The sequence below is a fragment of the Tachysurus vachellii genome, chromosome 26 (genome assembly GCF_030014155.1).
Source record: "Tachysurus vachellii isolate PV-2020 chromosome 26, HZAU_Pvac_v1, whole genome shotgun sequence".
Classification (NCBI taxonomy): Eukaryota; Metazoa; Chordata; class Actinopteri; order Siluriformes; family Bagridae; genus Tachysurus; species Tachysurus vachellii.
Window position 1 is genome coordinate 11,321,233 of NC_083485.1, and position 26,741 is coordinate 11,347,973.

The 26,741-nt window shown below is 40.4% G+C and overlaps 1 protein-coding gene across 1 annotated transcript in view; it reads left to right on the plus strand.

Annotated features, from left to right (window-relative positions):
* The window catches only part of fam222ba (family with sequence similarity 222 member Ba), a 56,727-nt gene that overhangs the window by 25,719 nt on the left and 4,267 nt on the right, over positions 1-26,741 (plus strand). Inside the window, exon 2 of the mRNA XM_060863242.1 lies at positions 14,755-14,891. Within this exon, the coding sequence (XP_060719225.1) occupies positions 14,810-14,891 (82 nt within the window). The 5' untranslated portion in view covers positions 14,755-14,809. The remainder of the gene's footprint in view (positions 1-14,754; positions 14,892-26,741) is intronic.

Consider the following 26,741-nt stretch of genomic DNA (forward strand, 5'->3'; position numbering starts at 1 on the left):
CAGGAAAAACGGGCAAGCGGAAAAATCTGAACGACTTAATCAGATAGGAGTCGGATAAACAAGTCAGACCCGTGGAGGCGGTACCTCACGACTTCCTGGACTTTTGCTAACATCTTGATGCCAGAAACCACATCACACCTTCAGAGGTCTTCTGGAGTCGAGGAATCAAAGGCTCAGAGCTGCTTTGGTGGCACTTAGACATTATTAATGTAGGTGGTTAATGTTAATGTTATGGCTGATCGGTGTATAGTGTAGCCTTTACTTTGTTCTATATGATATTCAAATGTGTTTTTTTAAAATGAAACATTCAGCATTCGAATTCAATCCGTTTCCCGAATAACAATAAGCAGTTTAACTTTATTTTATTTGATCTTTCTACGAGCAGTTTCATTGTAAACCAAAGAACTTGATGATTTCTCTGGTACGACTCGTTTGTAATAGAGGAGAGTTATTATAGATTTAACGGAGATAAAGAGTAATAAGATGACACTGTTTTAGATATCTTTTTTCTTTGTAGAATTTTTTGGCTCGTAAGATGTAAAAACATTGTTTTGTCCAGGAATTTTCCCTCATTTCTAAACACACGTGATGAAGTGTGGTATATCTGGTTCGTAGGTTTCACGCTTTGTTGTGCATCCTTGAATTACAAGAAGAAGAAAAAAAAAAAAGATAATCATACCCTGTAAGCTGTCAGGCATTGATATCGGCCAACGATTTTCATAAACCTTTATGCGTACGGATGAACGCTGTTCCGTATGGGTGCTTTCTCACAGACGAAACAAAGCCACACCTGTGCGTAGGTTTTCATGGTTTATTCAGCTCGCTGGGTTTATGTCTGAGTGTCGTTCTCGGGTCACGTGTGAAGGTGAATTGGTGGTGTTCTGTCTGTGCTCTAATCTGTTTGAACAGTTGTGTGGTGCTCCAGACAAAAGGCCAAGTACTGCTGCTTATCTACACTCCTGACAGGAAATAAGGAGGAAGCGGTGAGAAATTGTAGGTAATATAAATGTTATTAGCTTTAATAGTGAGGAAAGGGGGAGATTAGACGTATTTTGTGATCACAAGGTAGGATTATTTACTTATTTTGTGTGTGTGTGTGTGTGGGTGTGAGGGGGTGTGAAGGGGTGTGTGGGTGTTATTTTTCTGACTTTAAACCCAAGCTGCCTAACCCAAGGCAGTAGATGAGCTTTGACAGAGTGGATCGGCTTTTATATATTTATACATTGTTCTTATCTTCTGCCTTTTTCTGTCACTTTCCATGGGGCTTCAGATAGATCCCTCTCACTCAGGCATGACCTGTGTGTGTCTGCCTCTCTGTCTGTCTGTCTGTCTGTCTCTCTCTCTGCCTGCCTGGCTGTCTGTCTGCCTTTCTGTCTGTCTGTCTGACTTTCTGTATGTCTGCTTGCTTGCCTTTCTGTCTGCCTGTCTGTCTCTCTCTCTCTGCCTGCCTTTCTGTCTGTCTGTCTGTCTCTCTATCTGTCTCTCTGCCTGCCTGGCTGTCTGTCTGCCTTTCTGTCTGTCTGACTTTCTGTATGTCTGCCTGCCTGCCTTTCTGTCTGCCTGTCTGTCTCTTTGTCTGCCTGCCTGTCTGTCTGTCTGTCTGTCTGTCTCTCTGTCTGTCTCTCTGCCTGCCTGGCTGTCTGTCTGCCTTTCTGTCTGTCTGTCTGACTTTCTGTATGTCTGCTTGCCTGCCTTTCTGTCTGCCTGCCTGTCTTTTTGTCTGCCTGCCTTCCAGCCTGCCTTTCTGTCTGTCTGCCTCCTTGCCTGTCTGTCTCTCTTCCTGTCAGTCAGTCTGTGTACATGTGTGTCTGTGTCAAAATTCTTCCACTTCTTCAGTATGATTTCAGTGTGCATATGGACACACACACACACACACACACACACACACACACACACACACACACACACACACACACACACACGCACCTTGACATTCTTTTCAGTCTGTGCTGTTGAGAACCTGAAGTGTGCTCTGTGCTTTCATACACACATTAACTAAGGAAATTTATTCGGAGCCGAAAAATCAATTCATCCATGCAGCACAATTTACTATTCTGAGGCACAAAACATCACAATCCGACTTTCTTTTTCTCTAAAAAGTACTAAACATTTCTAATGGACAAACAAACATTCTAGGCTAAGCTCGTAACATTCTAACATAGAGTCAGATTTTTTCTATCATCCCTTTAGCTTCAAAAATGGTCAGACCGTATTTAGATATTGTTTTATATCACTAACTTCAAGCAAATCTAAAGAAGAGTCTCTCTGTAAGGCTGAATCGCAAATATCTTCCCCTTCACTTCAGTTTTTGGAAAATGTCAGTCTCGTAATGTTCATAGCTCTCGCAGAATAGAATAATAGATCAGCTGTAAGATAACTTTAACTTATTGTCTAACACACATGTCTAACTCTCTTCTAGATTTTTTTTATTTAAAAAAGAAATTTTCCAAGCCAACAAACACGGCCGAACTCTTCGTTCCGCCATAATGTTCGAGTCGTTGCTTAGTGACTTTGGTTGCCATGGCTACGGCATGGCCAGAGACTTCAGCTACAGTCATTGTTGTTTAAAGTCTGTTTTAATGACTCTGTAACATACCGTATATCCAGTAGAACGGCGTTGGAGATTCGTCGTTTGAAAGGAAACAATATGGAGAAAAATATATTCTAGATTATATTCTTGAAAATATAATAGCACGTTTATTTAGCTTTATTCAGTGCGAGATTTTCTCAGTCGAGCAACTAGAAAGTCTATTAAAGTCTATTAAAACGAGTGTTTTTCAAACTAATGGGATCTTAAACATTCCTATATGGTTTTTTCCTTACAGTACATTCAAATTCTAAAAATCTGAATAGCTGAAAATGTCATTTCCATCAGAGTACTGTATATAGACTTGCAAGCAAACGGCAAGGAAAATAGGATGATTTATTTATTCATTCATTTTAAGTATAAAGTACTAAGTAGTTTAGTTAGCACTTCATCCTGTGAGGTTGGATATGGATTTAGAGCCTGGCGTAAGGGGAAATGCACTTTTTTTCTTTTAAATAGCTAAATTCAGTATGGTGATGTTTTATTTATTGTCTATAAAACAAAAAGAACTAAACAGGAGGAAAAAAGGTTCTGCACTAAAATATACACTACATGTTTTACATGTGAAATGCTTCTAATTTGTAATTGTAATAAAAAAAAAAAAAAAAAAAGATATTTATTTGGTATAGCTTGAAAAAGTCTGCCCTAATATAGAACGGTATTGATATTACATGGCCTTACTGCACAGCACCATTGAATAGTTATTTGAAACTGGAATGGAAACACAATACTAATCCCTGGGACCGATAAATGATCATGTTTATGTTTTGAAAGCAGTAAACAGTCTTAATGGAGAAATAATAACAATCATTGTGCAGGCTATAGTAAGCAAAAGTTCCACCACAATGCGTGCAGTGAATAATGAATTTATAATCGCATTGCGATGCCCTGGGTCGAGATCTAATTGAATGATAAGATCGCTGAAGATTCCCACTCCTAGAATGCAGCATCTGTTCTTCACATTCTCATGCTGATCTCCAAAGGTCAGTGTAGAAATTCCTTCCATTTCACCACTGCGCTCTTGCCAGAAGGTGAAAGACTGAAGGACTGCATACACACTTAAACACACACACAAACATGCACACACACACTGCCCACACTTCAGATACAAGCCAGAAGGACATATATCACACACTTTAAAAGCGTCCTGGTTTCTTTCATCACCTCCTCTTCTGTTCCCCTCTAACCACTGAATGTTTGTTACAGTATTTTTTTTACCATCTCTTAGGCTCCAGTTGTAAATTGATACTGTTATGGTTCTGATTTTGCCAATACTAGTTTATATGTCTTCCCTTCAGCTTTAATTATGTTGCTTTCTAGTGCCCCTTGATATTTTCTGTGTGTTTGTGTGTCTGTCTGTGTCCCGTGTCCGTGTGTGTGTTTCACGCACGTGTGCGTGTGTGTCCGTGCGTGTGTGTTTGTGTGTGTCCGTGTCCATTTGAGTACGTGTGTGTGTCCATTTGTGTTCATCTGTGTCTGTGCGTGTGTGTCTGTCTGTGCGTGTGTGTCTGTCTGTGCGTGTGTGTCTGTCTGTGCGTGTGTGTCTGTCTGTGCGTGTGTGTCTGTGTCATTGCATGTGTGTCTGTGCACGTGTGTGTCTGCGTGTGTTTGTCCATGTCTGTGTCCGTGCGCGCATGCGTGTGTGTGTCTGCGTGTGATTGTCCGTGTATGTGTCCGTGCGCGCATGTGTGTGTCCATGTGTGTTTGTCCGTATGTCTGCAAAATGTGATTATGCAGTTTTCGAAGCCCTGAACATAATTGAACCCAGTACTCTTACTGGCACTGAAAACTGCGCTCTTCAACAGATTCAGCATTTCAGCACACTTTGTGCAGGTCTAATGAACTCATTTGTGCTCTTATTTATTCCTGTTAGTGCCAACACACGTACCAGATCCTAGACTGTAATTGGTTTATGTTAATAGATATGAATTGACCATGCTCACTCTTAATCAGTCATTAGTGAGCTTTGTGGTAATTTACAGTGATGTAAACACAATCTAAAACCTGTACTCTTTGATGTCCAGTAAATATAAGCATAAACCCTGGAGGGACAGTCTACATTTTTTACTGATTTCCATTTCACCAGCGTTTCACTGCTTTCCTACCCCATGAGTCCAGATCTGTTTTAATCTGAACGGCATCTTGATAGAAACCTAGCAGCCGAAAGTACTTAAGCACATCACCGTGTATGTTGAATCTAAGATTAATATGTTTCGGTCACTGGTTCGGGTGAAAGAGTTAATTGTTTTTTATGTGAAAATGATGCCTTGGGTTCAGTAGCAAGCCTGCTGCAAATAGCACTTCTTGTTAAGTGCACAATGTGGGCAGTTTTGACAAGTAAACTGTGCATTCACAGGATACTTTTTTGTTCCCTTGGCCTTTGACTTTCAGTTGATTGTACTTGTCCATTTTTGTCATGCAGTAAAAAAGGCAAATCATAACCTGCAGAATAATTGCATGCATTTGTTGCCTATGAGTCTATGGTGCTAATGAGCCTGTTTCATAACACTCTTCTCTGTTTAGCTCGATCTGTAATTGCCTAGCCAAGACTCTGGTAAATGAGGGGTAACCAGCCACTATATATAGTGTACACACACACACACACACACACACACACACACACACACACACACACACACACACACACACACACAAAGAAGACTTCCATGTGCTTCACACACACTCACATGTAGTAAAGATTTCATTCCACAGTTGCCCACATCAGTGTATCTGTATCTGCGGATGGAGTTCGAGCAACAACAGAAATGCAAGTACAAATTGATAGGATGCGCTGGATCAAGTGCTATTTTAGGAAGCCATGTTTTTGAATTAAACCAAAGTGTTTTATTACGATAGCGTTACATCCACGATCATTACAACCGACAATACAGTCGACTCAGAATTCCATCCTTGATCTCGTCTCATTCGTATCGCATCATTATTTTTCTTCTATTGTTAATTGTTTCTTGCTCTTATGTTATCAGATTTGACTGACGTGTGAAATGGAATGAGGTATGAATAATGGCTTGTAAGAAATCTGAATGGAAACTTGCAGACAATTGACTTAAGCACTTGCTTAAGCCATCTCCTATTACATGTAACTTCCCCAGTATAAAAATTTGCATAGCTTTTGGACATAAACGGCCAGCTCTAAATACAGGCCCAAGTTTCTGAAAACACACACACACACACACACACACACACACACACACACACACACACCCATACATGCACAGAATGACGGATACATAGTTGAGACTCAACTCGTATTCCCCACTTCAGCAAATCCCTGTTCCTGCTCTTTGTGCTTATAGATTTATGCTGCTGAGTCTGAATTGTCACATAAACATATTGCAAAGTAACATTTGCTTGAGCCTGGCATGTCTCCATCAATCCCTTCACTCGTTTTTTTTTTTTCTACCTTCTTTCTCTGTCTCTCTCCTTTCTTCATGTATGAATGAACAGCTTGGTGTCATATTCAAAGATAACGCAGTTCATTCATTCTTTTCATTCATCTCCTCTCCCTCCTGCCTTGTGAGGACATAATCCTGCTTTTAAACCCAAACCCCCCACCCAAAAAAAAAAATTATTTTTGCTCTATGGCTTTTATGTTCCTCTGAGAATCAACACAGTAGATTACATAGTAGTTTCTCGGTCATATGGTGTTTCATGATGGACCCGTAACCTGAGGCTGAGCAAGCAGTTAAATCAGAGGCTCACTGTTCAGCTTTGCATGTGGTCTTTGTTCCATTTACACACACACACACACACCCACACACACACACCCACACACACACACACACACACAGAGGTCACACAACACACAGGTTCCCTTATTATTAATTATGGCAGTTCTTATTTAGCCTCCTTGTACACATTTACTTATTTATTCTGCATATCGACTTCTTTTGTAGCCCTGTTCCTTCCTCAGCAAACGGAGAGTTGGAAGGACGTACATGAATTCTGCCTTATTATTTCTGGAAACAGCCTTGGGCTCGCTTTCTCTTGCTCACTAACTTTCTCTTGCAATTTGTTCCCCGCTCTCTCTCTCTCTCTCTCTCTCTCTCTCTCTCTCTCTCTCTCTCTCTCTTTCTCTCTCACACTCGCTCGCTCGTTCGCTCTCGGCCGCTCTTTCGACCTTGCCTCTGAAATATGTGCATGTTTGTGTGTAATTAGCCTTTACATGTCAGTCTGCCTGCTGTATCCATACTGAGCACATCTTACCCTGAGCTGTGACAGCCAGGGTGCATCGCTCCATCCCAGTCTGTTTACGCCTGTAGTGCAGGGCTGTGTGACTCCAGAAGCACTGCACACTTCAGCACTCTCAGACTGCTGTGTTTAGCATTCTAGCCCATTTAACACACCTGATTCGACTCGCCGGCTAATTAACGAGGCCTTCCTGGATTTAATTTGGTACATTAGGAGAGGGAAAACAAGTCTCTGTAGAGCTGTGGAGCACCAGGACCTGAATGGTGACACTTGATTCAGTGAATAGTGCTCTTCCTCGTTCTTTTCACTTGCAAAGCATCTCTGAGTCTGTACGGGTGCTTTCCATTATGCAGCGTTTAGTCTGTTTGGAAGTGGACGTCTCTGCAAGAACACAGTAATTGCACTTGAGTCCAAGCCAAGACAACGGATCTGAGACGATCTGAACGACCTTCTGGTCTTGGTACCGATTCAAACAAACTTTAATGCAGTGTGTTTGCAGTAAGCGAGCGTTTCTAGCAATTCTCAGGAAGTGAACCGAACAGCTGTGATGCCTTTTTTTTGTAGACATGAACTGCTAAACTGACCCAGAGCTGTAGCACAGCAGAAAAGCATTTGAGCAGATATTCAGACTGATATTCCGAAGGACATGTGACAGACAAAATGTTTTATAGCTATTAGGATAATTATCTAATTATTCACTGGTGCTGTGGTGTTTTTTTTTTTCTGCTTTGCTTCAGGCTTATTCAGGCAAATAGGTTTTTATCATGGTTAATACATCCCGAGATAGTCTTTAGTTCTGTTTGAAATGGGACACTGCTCAAAACACTTCCTTTAAATTTGCAAAGCTCTGTCTAGTGAGGTGAAAGTGACGTGACATACGGCTAAGTATGGTGACCCATACTCAGAATTTGTTCTCTGCATTTAACCCATCCAAAGTGGACAGCAGTGAACACACACACAGCAGTGAACACACAAACACCGTAAACACACACCCGGAGCAGTGGGAAGCCATTTATGCTGCGGCGCCCGGGGGAGCAGTTGGGGGGGGGTTCGGTGCCTTGCTCAAGGGCACCTCAGTCGTGGCCGGCCCGAGAATCGAACCCCCAACTATAGGGTTAGGAGTCAAACTCTCAGGATTTCCCACAAGTTCTAACTAAATGCATAGCTAGATAACTATGTTTGTATGGGCCTTATTTGAACAGCTAGATTTGGCATTTCACAGGGTACACCTGAAGACCAGTTATTTATTTATTTATTTAGTTAGTTACTCATGTACTCACTCACTCACTCACTCATTTACATTTTTAGGAATTCGTTGACTGTCCCTGTCTCTGCAGAGTGTGTGACTTGACATGACATGATAGTGCTGTCAGGAATAATTAGTCTCCACATTGATGTTAATCTCCAATTATAAAAGTATTTATTTTCTGGACTTCTCTTCCACTGTTTTTTTTGGCACAGTAATAGTCTGCATTGTAATAAACCGGGGAATTAGTTTCCTCAGTTTGTACCTCGATTGGAAATTCACAGTTTAATTCTTAATAACTCCACATTATAAATAGAAATACTATTAAATACAACTCTGGTCTATGGTCTGAATGCTGGACCACACACAGTCTCACTCATGCGCTCTCTCTCTCTCTGTCACACACACACACACACACACACACACACACACACACACACACACACACACACACACACACATACACACACACACACACACATGCACAAGATAAATTTGGAGCAACATTAGTGACTTGCCATCTAACACGAATGCAGCTTGCTGATACCGGAGCAGTTCTACATGACTGCCTGTGTCTCATCGCTCACAATTCCATCTATCTTAAGTTTCCTACATATGTCTGGATCTGCTATAAATTTGCCGGAGTCCACCGTGAAGCACGTTAAACGGCTTGTCTTGTCTGATAGTCCTCTATATCGTCTCTTCATGTCTGTGTGATTATTTTATTTCCTGGAAGAACTAACCGTGTGTTTGGAACTTGTGTCAGTCTCTCAACCATAAAATGGGGAAGTATGATTCCAGTTCAGTGGAGCAGGATGCAGGTGATACTGTTGCTTGGAGATGGAGGATTGGGTTACACTGACTAATCTGTAGGAAAGGAGTGTGTGACTGAGAGGTGGTGAATTCATAAATGTGTGGGTGTTTAACTTTAAATTCTCTTGTGAAATATAAAAAAACAAAAACATTATGGAGCAAGACCTGCTTGCTTTCTTTTTTCCTGTATAACAAATGATTTGCCCAACAAAAGAACAAAGGTTTTACTCTTCATACAGTATCAGCAGTAATATATTAGATGTTCATGTAGCATAATATCCCATAACATCCCATAATATTTTAATCCTTTATTAGTAGCGCAGACTGACCACATATACAGGCTGACCTGCATCTTAGCTAACCGCTAACTTGTAGATAACGTCCTCATATTTGTCAAAAGATAGCAAGTGGGATTTTAGTAGCAGAATAACTTTCCTCATTAAATTTTTAGTATTTTAATTGAAGGTAGCCACACCTATCAAACGTACCATAGCAAACATGCTATACAGTTTTTTCATCAGTGAAGATAGCTAGCTAGCTAGCTAGCTTAGCACATAGATTCCCCAGATCAGTTTTTATACAGAAATATGAGAAATGGTTAAATGTCTTAACTTTTGTTTTAAGAAGTTTGACCCAAACACCAAGCTATGTAACTGGAATCAGTCATCTAGAATGTTTTACTTTAAAAAAAAAAAAAAAAAATCACACCAATGCTCTTATGTAGTTTTATATACACATATGTTGTTAAATATACGAAGCAACTTTTCTCTTCCTGTTTGGAGAGGTTTATTTGCACTAAAGAAAAGAGACACCACAGTACAAACTGCTGTAACGTTTGATTGTCAACACCAACTATGATAAATGTTAAGGCTTAGAAGTTTCACAACATATAGATTCTAACAAAGAACAGATATACCATTTGAAAGAAGGAATATCTGGAAAATTTCTTTGAATATCCATCCATCCATGCGTTTTCTGTAACAGACACCAGGATCCCAGTGTAGGATCTCACAGGGGACTTAGTGCAACCCACTGCAGGGCACAACCTCACACACACACACACACACATACACATACACACACACACACACACACACACACACACACACACACACACACACACACACAAACAATTCAGAGGCACCAATCAGTGAACATATTTGGAATAGGGGAGGAAACCAGAGTACCAGAAGGAAACCCCAGAACATACAAACACAGGCCAAAGGCTGGAATTCAACCCATAATGCAAGAGGTGTTAGGAAGACGTGCAAAATTCTAACCCCAACACACACACACACCCTCCCCCTCCATTTTCTTTTCTTTTTTATTTTTTGGCCTGTTTCTTTTTTGCTACTAAGACACTGTCACTTCAGTATGAACATGTCAGAATAATAAAGCTTTACTTTCAGGTGTGTCAATCAAAAAGCAGCTGATTAAAAATACCTTCAGGGTATAAGGTGTAAGGGGTTAAACTGAATAATGGGCACAAGTGGTGTTGCTTGGTTTGCTTATTCAGCCTTGATTTACTTTAGTGCACTTTAGAGTTTCCTTCACTACTAAACCCTCTCTGATCTTTTCTTTGATACACATCTTCTCCATCTCTTTTCTTAGCACTAATTGAGTGGACATTGACCCACTGCACCCTTTGCTAGCTTTAAGGGAGCTTGAAGGACATGCACCTGGACAGTGCAAAATTAAAGACTGTGTAAATGTTCAAGAGAACAAACGATATTTTCTTGGCCAGTCCACATAGAATTGACTTGTAATTGTGTATGCCAGAGACTGTAATATTTTTTTATGTGCTGCTTTTAAGTCTTAAGGCCTGCATGAAAGAAAGAGCAAGCGCAAGACTGATTATGTCTTATTGGAAAACCTGGCAGCTTTAATAGTGCATCTTTATTCCTCATTATCATGCTTGAAAAACAGCCATCCTCTTTCAACACTCTATTCCTGTAACTCGATATCACAAGTCCCCCAACACCCCCCACCCCACACTCAGACCCCACCACCCCTTCTTCCCCTTCATCTCTCTTAATCCTTGTCATACTTGTTCAGGAAAAAGCGTTGGCACTTCATAGATTAAACAAGGCTGGGGAAAAAATACAGAAAGACAAGCGGCAGAAACGGAGCCACGCGCACCTCCAAATCCTTCAGGAAGCAGAACGAACACGTCAGGCCAATTAGATCTAATGCATGGTGACGCAGGGAATCGAGGGCAAGAGGATCGGTGCCATATGGCAGGACATGCTGGAAATCAGAAAGGAAGGAGATTCAGGCTGATGAGAGAGCTGTTGAGTGAGGTCAGAAGCAATAAGTATGTCAGGATAGGGCGAGAAGGGCAGACACATGGACAGAAGTTAAAAGCTTATCTCTGCACTCTCACTGTGGTCTTGGGGGTGAGGGTCAGCGTCAGGACGGAGAAGCAGCAGAGACATGATGGCCATAGATCGTAATTCTCTGATACTACATTGATGCACGAAAGCGTCACAATCTCACGTTAGCTTATGCAAAAATGTTTTCATGCATTAAATGTATTCATTCAGCAATATAAAAAATAAACACCATAAGCTAGTGCTGTAAAAAGCTTTTTAAATTGCAATTAAATACATTTGAATATTAATTATTCTCTAAATTTTCACACACCTATATCCTACTTAAGCCTAGATGAACAGATTTTTTTATTTTATTTTTTTACTTAATTACCCGTAATAATGTATAATATCTATAGTATTTTTTTCTTAGTGGACAAAGTGAGGCAAAATCAGTAGATATTCTCACTGCATAGAATTTAACATTATAATGATGTATGTATGTACTGTATGTAGGCAGATTGGCAGAAGCTGGCAGCCAATCAGAAGAGAGATAGAGTGTAAACAAACAGGAGTGGCGGTATATGATGTTCGTCATTTCAGGACTGACTTTTTTCTTGTTGAACTGAAAGCGCGGTCTCAATTTGTTTAAAGGTAACGAATGATAGTGATCCGATTTATCCTCATTGTGGAGTTTATATCATTATCTTTGAGTTCTGCATTTTGATAAATTGGGCAAGAGAACGTCGTAAAAATTTCTGTTTCCGACTTTTAACATTTATGTCAGGGTTATTTCTGTCATACAGGGAATATATATGGTATGAATTGTCACTGAATGTATATTGCATCCACCCAGTGGAAATGGCACAACACAACAGGTTACAAAATGTTCTTCTGCAAGCAGCTCAAATTCGAAACTTGAATCTCACACCCTGCTGTTTTAAGTAACAATCATTCTGACAGTCCTAATGGAAAATACATTACTTCATGATGGATGAAAATGGCGTTGTTTTCCAAAAAGCAAAGGGTCTTACTGGAAAATGTAGTTATAATGTAAGACTATAAAAATCCCCAATCGAGCTGCATCCAAATCATAGCACCCTGAATCGAAACCACACACACTCACACACATATATATACACACACACACACACACACACACAAAATTGAATCAAATCATGAGGTCTCAGGAGATTCCCAGGCTTACCAGAGAGAAGGGGAGCTAGAAAATGGAGCTAGAACATCACAAAGAGGAGTGACCTTCCCAAATGTTTCTGAGTCTAAACCACTAAGATCTATCTCTTTATATACTACCCAATGCTCAGGTTTTTGTCTCTCTGTCTTTCTTCTAAGTGTTTGTGTTCCTAACTGCTTTCTGGTGCATTTTTGTGTGTGCAGCTCTGCTTCATTAGTGCTTGTTTTCACCCTCACTGGGAGGATTTAATTGAGCCATCGTTCTGACCTTTATAATCTCTCTCTCCCCTGGTCCAGGTCTGTGCTCCAGAGCCCTCAGACAGCGGGGTACAGCCCTGTTGCGACTGTGTGTTGGATAATTACCTCTCGTGTGAGGTGTTTGTCTCCTTTTAGTTATTTCTCATCCTTACTTATTGAAGGGTTAAAAAAAAAAGCGATGGAAGGGTGGGCAAGAAAATGCGTCTGCTAGACACAAATGACCAGCCATTAGCGTGCCACCGCTGCTTTTGTTCCTTAGGCAAAGCGTGTCTGCTGCTGTGAATACTGTAATTGAATTGACTAGGGCTACGAGTGAACGCCACCAAACCTCCTTCCTCAGCTTAGAAGCATGGGAACCCTTGATAACGAGAATTTCATATAGTGATCAAACACACACCACACACATGCACACATGTACACATATGGTTAAAGTCCATGGGTGCTGCTTTCAGATTGCGGTTGCGGGTTTATAAAGACTATGAATGATTGGTCCACTGTTTCTACTAAAACATCTCTCACAGCGCTGAGTGATTTATTAATGTTTCAACAGAACTGATCATTTTAGCCATACTGAGACTTTTTACAATATTTCAAATTGTTGGAAAATGTTGATATTTTCGATCGTTCTGTCTGGTTTCCTTTGACATTCTGCATTTACTTTGTTCTGTATAAAAGATTTAGCAGCTACTGTGTATTAGCTAGCTACATTTTTAGCCTCAGCTTCAACTAGCTTACACATGCTTAAAAATATGTAGCTCTGTAAGCAGTATCTCTTTAAAGAAACATATTTCTTCTGATTTACATGGTCTTTGATCTTAGCTCGTCTCTCACGCAGCATTTTTATATATAAGCAAATAAAAAGAATTGTTTCTATGTACCAGCTAACTAAATTGTTAGCTTCAGCTAGCTTATGTGTACTTAAAATATGTAGGTCTTTAAGTAATAACTTTTAAAAAAACATATATCTTCTGATTTAGATGGTCTTTGAACTCTGTTTGTATTTTACCCAGCATCTATAAATATAAGCGGTTTAAAAGACTAAATGTTTCAAGGCATTAAATTGTTAGCTAAATTGTTAGCCTCAGCTTCAGCTGTATCTGTATCTAGTATCTGTTTTTTTAACCTGTTTGTTGTGGTTTAGATAGCTTTGTACCTTGTTTCTTTTACACAGCCTTTTCGAAGTGTAATCAGAAGAAAACATGTAGATTCTCTTTACTAGCTAGCTACATTGTTAGCCTCTGTCTTCAACTATCTGGTGTGTGCTTAAAAATATGTAGTGCTCTCTCTAGTTTTGTTCTGATTTAGATGTGCATCATCTCTTACACCTTACTGAAAAATCTACGCAGGCATCGCATCAACATGAATGAGCTAATCTGCGTAGGTGAGGAACTTCCTATACTTCCCTGTACTTTCTCAAAATGAATCGATGTACACCCACTACAGATCATGAGACATGGTGGCCATGGCAGATGGATGGGTAAAAGTCCAGTGGAATAGAAGAGGAAACTAGGCTATGGGGATTTGAAAATGCAGTGGGTGAGTGAGAGAGAGATTGGAGCAGAGAGGTTGGATTACTCTCGGCTGCTGGCCCTGAGGCCCCGGCTCTCCACGGCGGCCATGCTGCGTTTGAAGTTTAATTAAAGTTTAGATTGGGTATCAAACGTGGCCTCACCTGCTTCAAGTGAGGGAGCAGGGTCTGAAATTGAAAGGCGGTAGAGTGACCTGTCTCTGATCCATGGGCAAAGCGGCAAGGATTAGGTTCTATCTGCATGAAGCAAATGGCCGGCCTCAGGAGTGAGCAATGCCATGACTGTGTGGCTGTCTGTGTCTGTCTGTGTCTGTCTGTGCTATGGTATAGAGATGTCGTAGCACACATGATTTTATCTTAAACTGTGAGTTTTTTTGCTAGTTGAGGTACGTTCAAGTTTGAAGAAATGGCGCTGTGTGCGTGTGTGTGCTGATCTTTTCGAATTAAAGTTGGATGATATAAAGATATAAGATAAATATTGTGTGTCTGTGCGTGTGTGAGTTTTATTGTATATGGTGCTCCTCATTAACCTGCACATACACTGGTGTAATAACTTGCCTAATTAATCCTCTTTCTCTCTCTCTCTCTCCCTCTCATTGTCTCTTTGCAGTGTGAGGAGGAGTGTGTGTCCCATGTTGCACTAGGAGTGTGAGTGTGTGTGTGAGATGCTGGCCTGTTTGCCAGGGCCAGGTGACCTCTCCCTACAGCTTCTTCCCCACTCGCAGATGAACACTGGACTTCAGAAATGTGAGTACTAATTGACACATTAACACACACAAATAAATAGATATGCATACAGTAAAAAAAAATCTGTATTGTTTATAAAATTGGCAGAAATGCACCATAAGCCAAAGCATTAATGTCAGTGACTAACAAAGAAGACAGGACTACAGTCATTTTGTTTATTAAACTCAGGCTCTGGAGCCATTGTGGCGCTGATCAGGATAAATCACTGGCTGAAGATGAATTAAATAATAAATATACTAATGTACTGTACTGATTTGTTAAACAAAAAAGTTGCCAGATTTTTTTTCCTCACCAGTTTGCTTTTACGGCATGAATAATGCTTCCTGTTCAGTGGAACAATCCATTTTGATGGCGTCAAGCAGCACATTTTTTTTTCTACGTGCAAGGATATGGCCGATACAGAAATGCAATTCAAATCAATAGCATTGTCTCAATGTCAGCTTCACAACTCAGACTTTCTGCATCGGTGTATTTCATGAGCCAACGTTAGCATACTAAACTTTAGTAACCTCTGAAACACATTGTTAATCAATAGCACATCTGCACTAGCTCCGTTGACCCTATAAAAGAGAGGTTCTTCATGTTGCAGCACTTTAGATGCAAAGTTCTAACTGTACCAGTGTGCTGACATGAGCGTTTTATGTAGTACTTCCTGACTCAACTATAAATTGTGTTGAAATGAAAGAAGCGGTACTTTAACAGTCTATAACCTTTAGTTTTTTCTGTTTTTGGTTGGCTCACAGACTCCAAATGTACAAAGTTCTGATATGAATTATCTTGGTCCCCTTTTTTTTTCTTGTCAAAAAAACATTTTATCAGAGGTATGTAGATTTTTTTTTTATGTCCATCAAAGAACCCTAAAACATTTGTAGTAACAAGTAACAAAGCTGGGATTAACTCTCAACTTAGTCATTAATTTTACTTGCTAGCTTGAACCAAAAGTCATCTAACTTAACTAGGAGATACAGACGGGTCATTTCTAGTGTACAAGCATTAAATGGCATACTGTTTTATTTTTAAAATCAGGTTATGTCTAAAATAGGGTTTGACATCTCAGCGTGACAAAAAAGCATTAATTATTTATCCAAAACAACATTCCTATAAATATCATGTTGGGTAAAGAGCCACTTTAACAGTTGTGGTAGAAACATGACATAACATGGGCATGAGATTGATCAGTTCAGGGTTCAAATCAAATAGTGGCTGTCAGAATGTTAATGTGCTGTATTCAGAGTTACATTCAAGGGTTCAAAGGTTTTATTTGTCGTCTGTTATTATTCAGAGTACAAAACATACTGATATCCAGAGTGGTTGACACTGCAGTAAATAGTAATATGGCCCAGCGGTGTTTCATATTGGACAATGGTGGCTCAGACTCTGGGTTATTGTTCAGAAGGTTGGGGGTTCAAACCCCAATGCTGCTGTAGGGAAAGCCTTGATCAAGGTCCTTTTCTGCTCCGGGTCTGCTGTATCATTACACATTTCAGTTCTGGTAAACCTTTTCAGAACTATATATGTATAGTAAAAAAATGTCAGAACATTATTGCCTATACAGTTCAGTTGAAGTCTTCTTTTTATTCCAGTTTTCTGACTAGAAATATCCTGTAGCCTGATCAGTAGATCTCACCACTTTAAAATACATCCTAATATCAGACCTGTACTGGTCATTTCAGAGCAACACAAGTGCATCTGCATGAAGGATGATTAAGAACAACTAACACTGATCCTGCTTCGTTTTGTCCACAATTATGTGTGCTTGTGTCAAAATGCCTCAGGTTTATGTGCTCCAGTGTAAACGACACCCCTGAGTGACAGCCAATGCCCAATAAGTACTGCTTTTCACCACGCACCTGTCAACCTCGCCCCCAGTCTCATCACGCACACACACACACACACACACACACACACACACACACACACACACTTCCAGGAAACCCTGCTGCCTGTCCAAGCCTGTCCTTTTCAATGATGTTGAGCACTCGGTGAAATTAGGCGCTGTTGTTCGGAGGCGCAGCAGGAGAGCGGCAGCCATCAACTCCAACCTCCATCACCTCCACACACAGAGAGCACCTGCTGCTCTTGCACTGCCATTCAGCTCTACATCTCTCTCTCTTTCTCTCTTTCTCTCTGTCTCTCTCACCCTCTTGCTCTCACTTCTCCCGCACACATGTGCTTGCTGTCTCTGCCCTGGCCCTTTCTCTTCCCTCACGCATGCTGTTCTCTCAGCAGCGGACAAATGTGGGTGTCGCCTGACACGACATGTCACAAGATTGGCAGGAGAGCTATTTAGCGAGGAAATGTCAGAGGCCATTTTGTTTAGTCAACAGCCCATGACCGAGAGAGAGAGAAAGAGATGAGATGCTACACTCAATGAGGAAAAGAAGCACATAAGACATTCGCTGGTCCAGCTGAAGCACAACATCGTTGGGTGTAGATCATGTCAACCTTAGCTGGCTACCTGGATACCAGCTTCTGAACCTTGAAGTTTGCAATCTGAATCACCTCTAAAAAAAAAATAAATAAAAAATATAATCACCATGTAAAACCTTTAGTTTTACCTTTGGTTTCATAATCTTCTGTGTGTTTGCATCATGACCAACATTAGCTAACATGGTTAGTGTGAGAAAAGGAATCCTGCAAAGAAATAAAGTTTTTATTTCCCTTAACTATTTTTTCAAAATGATTACGCATCCAAACATTATTCCAAGGCAGAATTCATGCTTTCTATTTCTTCTCTTCTGTTCAGTAATAGTTACATCTCATCACAGCCCATTTTAAATCTGACTGGTCTGAAGGTTTTGATTATTTTTTCTATAACACCAGTGCTGACAGTATTTACAGCTGCATTGATTGTATTAATGCATTTATGTTAGAAGCTCCACTAATAATAAAGGTAGAAGTGGAGAAGCTTCACTAATAATAAAGAGTAAAAAAAACAATAATTCTTATTGTTGATCTGTTGAAAAATGTTGTAAGATTTATGGAAGTCTCCATTATCTGTGTTTTTGTTTATCAGTAGTATATTTAGTGTGTGTGTGTCACTTGTCACTTAAATAGCTTATGGTTCAAAATTATCTGGGGCAAATTTGCTCTAGTGTAAGAAGAATAAATAATTTTGGGATTGATCATTTATCTATAAAAGCGCACCACAGCATGTTTTTTTTTCCTTACTTAGCAGACAAAACAAACAAAATGTAATGCATGGCTAACTAAAGTTCAAGTCTACAATTAGAATAGATTCATTCACACTGACAAAGATCTTCGCAGTCAGTCTAGCCAGTTTCTGTGGAAAAGACCCCAAAAAAAAGAGAACATGTGGAGTGATGGATGCTTTGGGCAGCAAACTGTCCCATCATGCACCAGGAAAGAAGAGGGATTGTGGCAGATAATAGAGACAGCAGTGTTCGTGCTTCTGCTTCTGCCTCTGTTTCAAAACTTGAAGAAGAAGAAGAAAATACATGTAGCACTGTGACACTTGCGAGTGAACATCAGGTAGAACTAAACACAGGCTGGCACTGTTGTCTAAATCACATGTATTTTTAGTCATTTATTTAAAGGGACATTCTACAGTACGTGTTCAATCTTGTTGGTAGATTTGTGATATTTTTCAGTGTTCGCTCATGGTGTGTGATTTCTGAACCTTGCTTTTGTCATTCTCGTTTCTCATCCCTCTCTCTGCCCACTCAAGCACACACCTTTCCCCTGTGTCTGTGTGTGTGTTTACCTCCTCTGCCCTTCAACCCCCCCGCCCACCCCACCCGACTCTCTCTCTCTTTCTCTCTCTCTCTCTCTCTCTCTCTCTCTCTCTTTCTCTGTGCCATGTCCCCCTGTAGAGCATGTTCTCCTGGGAGGCTGACTGGTGATAATGAGGACTCAATCTCTGTAGAATGGCAAAACCCAGTTAGACAGACAGACAGTGTCAACAGTGGCAGGAGACATCACTCTCCACTTGCAGGGAAAAGCAGAGAAGAGGAGAGGAAGCGACAGAGAGGGCTGAGTGTCACAGGAAAGGAGAGAGCTAAGAGTGTTGACTAGGGGAGAGGGGGGGATTGGAAGCACGGTGCTCTGCAGGTGTTTGGCTAGCATATTCATGAAGCGCTTAACCACAGGAACAGCGTGTGTTCTGGTGCATCTGGACTCGGCAAGAAAACACCCTCCGCTCCTCCCTCGGAGACTGACTGATCTCCGGAGGATTCGTTCGCAGTGTGAGCTTGACCCACTTCTGGGCCTCATTACTTATGTGCTCTCTGTCTTTCCTTGTCCCTTTACTTGTTACTTTTTGTGTGTGTCTCTTCTAAGTCGAGACCTTTTTTTTTTTTTTGTCTGTCTCTTTCTCTGTGTCTGTCTCCACCCCCTAACTCGAGTGCGCTCACATTCATTCCCTCCACGTCTCCTAATCCCCCCAGTTCCTGTCTCATTCTTTGTCATTTTCTCCCTCTCTCTTTTTCTCTCTCTGTCTCTCTCCCATCTCTCTGTCTCTCTCTGCTTTTCCCTCCCTGTCTCCCCCTTCATCAGCCGTGTGATTTGAGAATAGCAGTAATCAGACTAGCCCCAGGAGCCCCCATTACCGGCACACAGGGCCGTTCCCTTGCCATTGTCAGTCTCCGCTATTCACACACACACACACACACACTCACACACACACTCACACACACACACACACCCTTCCTCAAGACACGCCTCTTTCAGCCCTTGGCTCCCCTGCCGAACACATCAGGCCACTCCAACTCTCTTCTTTCAGCTACTTCTGCCTGATCGAAAGCTCATCTTTCACCCACTTCTGACTATAGCACCATTTATACGAGGCTTTTCTCCAGGGAGAATCGCTAAGCCTTTATTCTTATTCATTTCCCTCTTTCTCATTTTATAGCTCATTTCCTCTTAGCTAGTGCTCCTGCTGCTTTAAAAAGTGGAGTAAAAAGAGGATGCAGAAAGAAAGATGACAAAGTGACAGGGAGCAAGAAAGATTTTTATGCTTCTCTTTATCATTGAAATTTGAGTCTAAGGCTGCTGTTATTTGGTGTGTTTTTTGGGTGTAGCCTCATTATTGCCAACGTAAACAATGGCAGCTGTATAGCAGTCCATTTTTGGTACAAATCCACTTCTGCTTATTTTTTTAATTGATTTGTACCCTTGCATAGTAAATATGTTTAATTATAAGGTCATGACCGACTGCGACTTGAGATGCAGCCTATGACAATAACCACAACAATAGCAGCCGAGCTTGTGTATCAAGGCAGTGTAGTTACACACATCCCAAAATAGTCGGCGTGAAATTACTGACGTTTTGCAAATACTCTGAAACCTGCCAGGTGTCTTTCAGCTCTGATGCTTTATTTAGACATTAGCTTCATTTATTTGGACATGATTAGCTTCATTTATTTGGACATAACTTTTAATCCTCCACATGCATAAAAGCCACACAGACGTAGGTACGTATGCATAAACAATTTTGTTTCCTGTGTCTCTCTGAGAGCCCCTTGCTCAAACCAGGTGTGTTTCACTAACAACAGAGAACTCATCACTGACAAACCGAGGTTACCTGTGTTTGCTAGAGACCACAGAAGTCAACAGAAGGCATTGACATTATCATTAGATACCTTGGCTTCAAAATCTACAGTATAAAATCCTGCCTCTGTGCACTGACCAATGACATATTTCCTTTTATTGGTGCGATTTGTGATACACAATGTTTTTATGCAAACTTAGGAGAAATATAACCTGGACACTAATTTGATGACATCCAACATTTGGCTGTAAGGTTATCTTGTATTTGGCTGTTTAGGGATGATGCTTTGATCTCTGTCAAGAAGATTCCAAAATGTCCTTGACGGTCTTCCAGAAGGAAAGTGGATACTCACATTCCTGCTATTGCTTATCAACTGAGTATCAAACGACATTCTTCACTGAAAAGCCGCTTAGGCTGGAACTAAGCTCGGTATGGAAATTCATTCTGTGTCTTTGCCGTAACGGTCAGGAGTGAGAATGCAGATCTCAATCTCTCAGAGAGACTGAGAGAGAGAGAGACGGGGACAGAGATAGACAGCCACAGGGGGTCAGGAATGGCCTCTTCACTTCAGTGGATGTGTCTCCATAATTGCTGCTTATGGAGACTCCCCTCAGGGTGACGTGCTGCTCATCAGTCTCCATGCTAGCGGCCCACTTGGTGACACACGCACCAACATCTCCAGGGCATCATGTGCCACCCTGACAGAGAGCTAATCTGACAGGAAGCCTGCCCACAGAGAGATGTGGTGGATTTAAGACTGCATTTGCTTGGCCCTTCTTCGGTCGGGTTCCGTCATTTCTTCTCTTGTGCATCTCCTTGTGGCCAGGTAGAAAGCCAAATAGTTGCGGCAGGTAAAGACTGCTACAGTAAATGGCTCTAATGTGCACCACTGAGACCTCTGCATTGGACAGGAATAGAGTGTAGGAATTTCTTGTAATCTCGACCCAGTTTCGTTTACTCAGCTTAGAGATGCTTCAAGCCTGGAGACATGACCAAACCAAAACCGGCTTATCTCTCTTACTTCATCTCTCTCTCTCTCTCTCTCTCCCTCTCTCCCTCTCTCTCTCTCTCTCTCTCTCTCTCTCTCTCTCTCTCTCTCTCTCCCTCTCTCCCTCTCTCTCCCTGCTACGCCTCTCTCTCTCGCGCGCTCTCTACCCGAGGCTGAATGCAGTAGTGGGTATTAACTATCAGGCTGTAGCAGTGGGTCGATCACGGAGGTCAGATACGATACTCCACACTTTAATATGACTCTCTATTTATGATTCATATGAAGGGATAAGAATGCGGCTGGGACTAGAAGATGAAGGGTCAGGGGGGTCAACGTGAAGAAGGAGAGCGCATGAGAGAAAATACTTTATAATTCCATACCAAACTATGCCTTAAGACTTTCTACGAAATGAATATTGTGTCATCAGTTCCATAAATTGTTCTCTTATGTCTCACTATCCGTCTCTATTTTTGGCTGTCTCTGCCTCCTTTTTATATAATAGTCATTAAAGTCCCAGGGAAGATGGTGTAAAATATTAAAACATTTGTGTGAGTGGTATATTAAACAGGCAGAAAACTTTGAATAATAAAAAAAAAAAATATCTATATGCTGTTTCATGCAAGCAGAGTTAAATATCAAAATGCAAAAAACACAGAATTGTTCATTTGCACTACATATTTACCAGCCGTTTAACTTTCCGGATATTACATTAGGCCACACCCACCATGTCAGCTTTCACTCACATGGCTAGATTTCCTGTTCTTGGTTAGCTTTTGACTTGAATGCATAGTTTAATGAGATTACAGTACTTATGACTGTAAGGCTCTTACTGAAAAACCTTTCAAACCACTGAGCGCTGTTTGTAAATCATTACTCTTCCTCAATTTTACACTATAGCGTCACACCATTTGGTGTCACCAAGAGAATTGGTTCCAGAGTCTGGTTCCTCTTAAAAGTTTCTCGTATGCAGGAGATTTTACTTTGTTTTTCTGTAAAGCAATTCTGTGAGCAATGTCTGTTGTTAAAAGCACTGTACATAGAATTTTTACTTGAACCTCTGATGAATGAAATTACATGTAGACTTACACACCCACAAGATTATTCATACTTTGTCTTGCATAAGCCTAAAATCAACTTACTCTTAGAATGTATTCAGCAAGTAAGTGAACTGGTGACTCTAAATTGTGCGTGTGTGTGTGTGTGTGTGTTGTATCAGTCATTGAATTCATTCTGCTTTACTTGTAGTGTTCCTAATTTGTTTCCGGGGCTCCTGTATAAAATTCTGAAGATGAATGAATGAAGCGCAGCCTAAAAAAAATATAATTTTTGTAATTCAGTGTTGTTTGTCTTCAATTTCACTTTGAAATTCATACATGCGAGTTTTATTCATTGCTCACAGTAGAAAAATTTTCCAAGAGCGATGCTGCAAGAGGTAAATAGGAGAAGGAGAATTGCATGTGAAGGCAAGTGCTAAAAGAATGACTTAGCGTCAATGCTAAGTGATTAGTGCTGAGTTTGTAGAGAGGGAGGCATGTATTTGTTTTGTCATTAGCAAAGTGGTTGAAACTCAGCCAGCCAGGTCTCCGCTCATGGTGTCTGCCTGGAGGTTTGCCCCAGAGCATAGATCTGAAAATAGCAATGTACTTTTCACTGGTCAAGCACATCATACAGCTTGAAAATCATTCTCCAGCTCAGAACAGAACTCTATCCTAACTAGCCCTGGGCAAAAAGGCAATACAATCTAGATATTGTAATAATTGCTTAAGATTAGCCAACTCCCTTGTCAGTCATACCAATTCAGTTCAGTTTATTTAACAAGGTTAGTGCTTTTTAGAATAGACATTGTCCGGAAGCATCTTTACAGAAATTTAACAAATCAAGATATAAATGTTAAAGTGAACCCTAAGGAGCAAGACAGAGGTTTCTGTGGTGACAGTATGAGGAAGAAATCAGACTGAAATGGAAACCCATCCTCATCTCGGCGACACCGGAAAGTGTGATGATAAATAATTTCCCATCTATCACTGTGTACTATATGGTCAAAAAGTGCAATTGTGTTACCAGGAAATTCATTCTACTTTTTAACTCTTTACTGATTGAGACTTGATTGCAAACCTGTTCGTGGTGATTGCAGACCAAATGCTATCATAGCAATTGTAGTCCTAAGCCATTGTAGAAAACTGTTTGTATCAATTGCAGTCCAAAATCATCTTCATGATTTCTAAGTGCTACCATCCACAGCAATCTCATATCTTTAGGCTGTCCATGTGAGGCCATCCCCAGAGCAATGGGTGGCCTCCAAGTGAGAACTCCATATAGAAGTAGGGCATCAGGATGGAAACAGGCTGGTGATTTTGTCCTAAACATAAGATGTTAGTTTTTAATAATAAGGAACTGCTGGTTTAATTTCTAATACTATTATACATGTGAGTATTGTAAAATATTTTCTCCCTATCACCACCATGCTTCTTTACCACTAAATTAGCTCAATTTGTAAGAACGAGTAAACAAGCTATCACAAAAAGCTAGACAGCGAACCGCTAATGAATCGCGCATTTGCCCAAGCTGCAGTACCATATACTCAGCGATTTATTCATCAGTATCCAAATTTGTTAAAATACCATAACTCTTGACTCCATTTTATTCATCATTAAAATGAGCAATTATGTCTTGCTCTCTAAGAGGTTCCTGGTATCTTGTTATCCTGTGTTCTTGGATGTGATTTGTTACAAGGTCCTTGTACACACTACCAAGTAACCTCAGTGTTCACAAAAGTCCAGAAAAGCTCATTGTCACCACTATGAATACTTTTTAAATAATACATATTTTTAAACAACATGAAAAATGGAAAGAGAATTATTTCATGGAGAGTGAGTGAAAGCCTTGTAAATGATTGACCCAGGAAACAAAATTGTGCAGTTCTTTCATCATTGTGCGGAATTAATATTAGTCTGGTAGAAAAGTGACCTCGACGTGAATGAGCCTGTGAGTGGCCTTGGTCACCGTGAGAAGCTTGGAGATGAGGGAGCCAGGGGCAAATGGAAATGCATGTAAATGTGGTGTGTGTGTGTGTGTGTGTGTGTGTGTGTGTGTGTGTGTGTGTGTGTGTGTGTGTGTGTGTGTGTGTGTGTGTGTGTGTGTGTGTGTGTGTGTGTGTGTGTGTGTGTGTGTGTGTGTGTGTGTGTGTGTGTGTGTGTGTGTGTGTGTGTGTGTGTGTGTGAAGGATCACTAGTTCTGGATCAGAGTGGCAAAGGAAGTGCAGGTGGGTGCACATCAGAAGCCCTCACCCATCTATCTCCCTGCTCCCTAATTCTGTCTCTCCTTCTCTTCCTCTCTCGCTCTCTCTCTCTCTCTCTCTCTCTCTCTCTCTCTCGCTCTCTCTCACACTTCGAATGATAAAAGCTTGTTTTATACAAAGACTTCCTTTCAGCTGCCAGACAGCGGCTTCACAGAGAACACTTATCGTCAAATTCTCTCTCTCTCTCTCTCTCTCTCTCTCTCTCTCTCTCTCTCTCTCTCTCTCTCTCTCTCTCTCACACACATCTTTTATTCCCTCAGTGTCTTTTATATTCTATAGATGCATCATACGTGTCATATCAACTTGAAACTAAAATTGTTTTTTTTTTTCCACCCTCTCCTTTGGGATCATAGTTCTGTTTATCTAGTAGATTATAAGTAAGTATAGACTGCTTGTGTTTTATAGAAAAGTACTCTCAATATACAGTGTAGGGTTAGGGTGCGTGTAGAAGTTCAGACGGCCTCTACAATTTATATCACCCTTAAATATTATAAATAATCACAGGTTGCCATTAGCAAAGGTGTGTTATTATCAAATATAAAAGATATGGTTATTTTTTGCTTAGGATCTATTAATAATACGAGATCTCCAAGCTATTAATGATGACTACAAATGATGACTGATTATGTCGGTTCTCTTTAGGTAAATATCACAGACATTTGAGCAACCATATAAAATATAAAAATGGCTTAAAGATCTTGTGATATTATTTCTTAGAGGGTATGTATTACTGGAAATTCCTACTAGTGTAGAATATAAATGATTCACTTTTACACTTTTCTTTCTAACATGTGGGGAAAAGGCAGAAACTACAGTTAAATGTCAGCTTGCTTTAAAAAAAAAAAAAACCTTGATTTTTCAAGTAATAGATTTTGTGCATATTTAACAACCAAAAAACACCATTTTAAAGTTGAAACTGAAATTGAGCAGATGTGTATATAAATGTTGAGCAAAGATGTAATACATCTTTACATTTTTTTAATGGCCATTTCTTTTTTTTTTCCATACTAAATGTTTTTGCTATTAAATGAACCGTATCACATTTTGTTCTTTCTGGCCTTAAGCCTGCTGCACTCATCAAGATATAGTGAGGAGAGCTGATGGGGAGAGAGAATGAGCACACTCTAATTAATCAGCTCATTTAGAGCCAAGACCACAGTTATTATAATAACAGGCTCAGCTGTTGTCCTTTTGGAAATGCTGCTGAGAAGCAGTTTGGAGGTGTTAGTAGCCAGGTCAAGTCTTTTACTCGTGCAGTTCAGATAAGCATATAACTGTGGATTTATTGGAGCATAATTTTTACGGTTTTCAGCTAGTTGGGGCATCAAGCGTAATGGGAGCTACATCCCAATCCTGATACAAACCTGGATAAAATCATCCATGTGGGTACAGGTAACATGTCACTTGCGTGAAATGAGGGTACGTGTTCCCTACAAATTAAAAGTCTTCACAGAGGCTGCTGTGGTCTTGCATTGGAATAGCTGTAAATATCTTGCTATTTAATCTAGCTAGATAGATACAGCTGCAGCAACTGGCTGTCATTATTAAGCTAAAAGCGCTCTTAAAGAAGGTAGTAAATATAGTCTGGTGGCTAAACAGTAAACTGCAAATATCTGTCACTAGCAGATAAACATAAATATCTTTATATCTAGCTTATTAGATAGGGTTAGGGTTAGGGTTAGCGCTCTCACTATAATAAATTAGGTGAGTTAAAATAATGTATTGGATAAGCCAGTGTCTATCAATGCAGTAGGTAATTATTACCCAAGTAAACTAGCTTTCTTAGTTTAACTAGAAAAATAAAACCTTATATGGGTTTCTAGCCCATTTATAGGCGATGATTCAATAAACGTCCTATTTGGTTAAATTTTCTTCTAGCCAATGAAGTTGCTGGGATTTGTGGTGATGCCCTACATGCTCTTAAAGTTATTTTTCATACACTGTTCTCACACAGAACGGGAATTAGAATGATAAGCATTCATCTGCCTCAACCACGCACACACATATTGAAATTAACGTATGTCAGAACAAGATATTTGCTTTGTAAATGTCAGA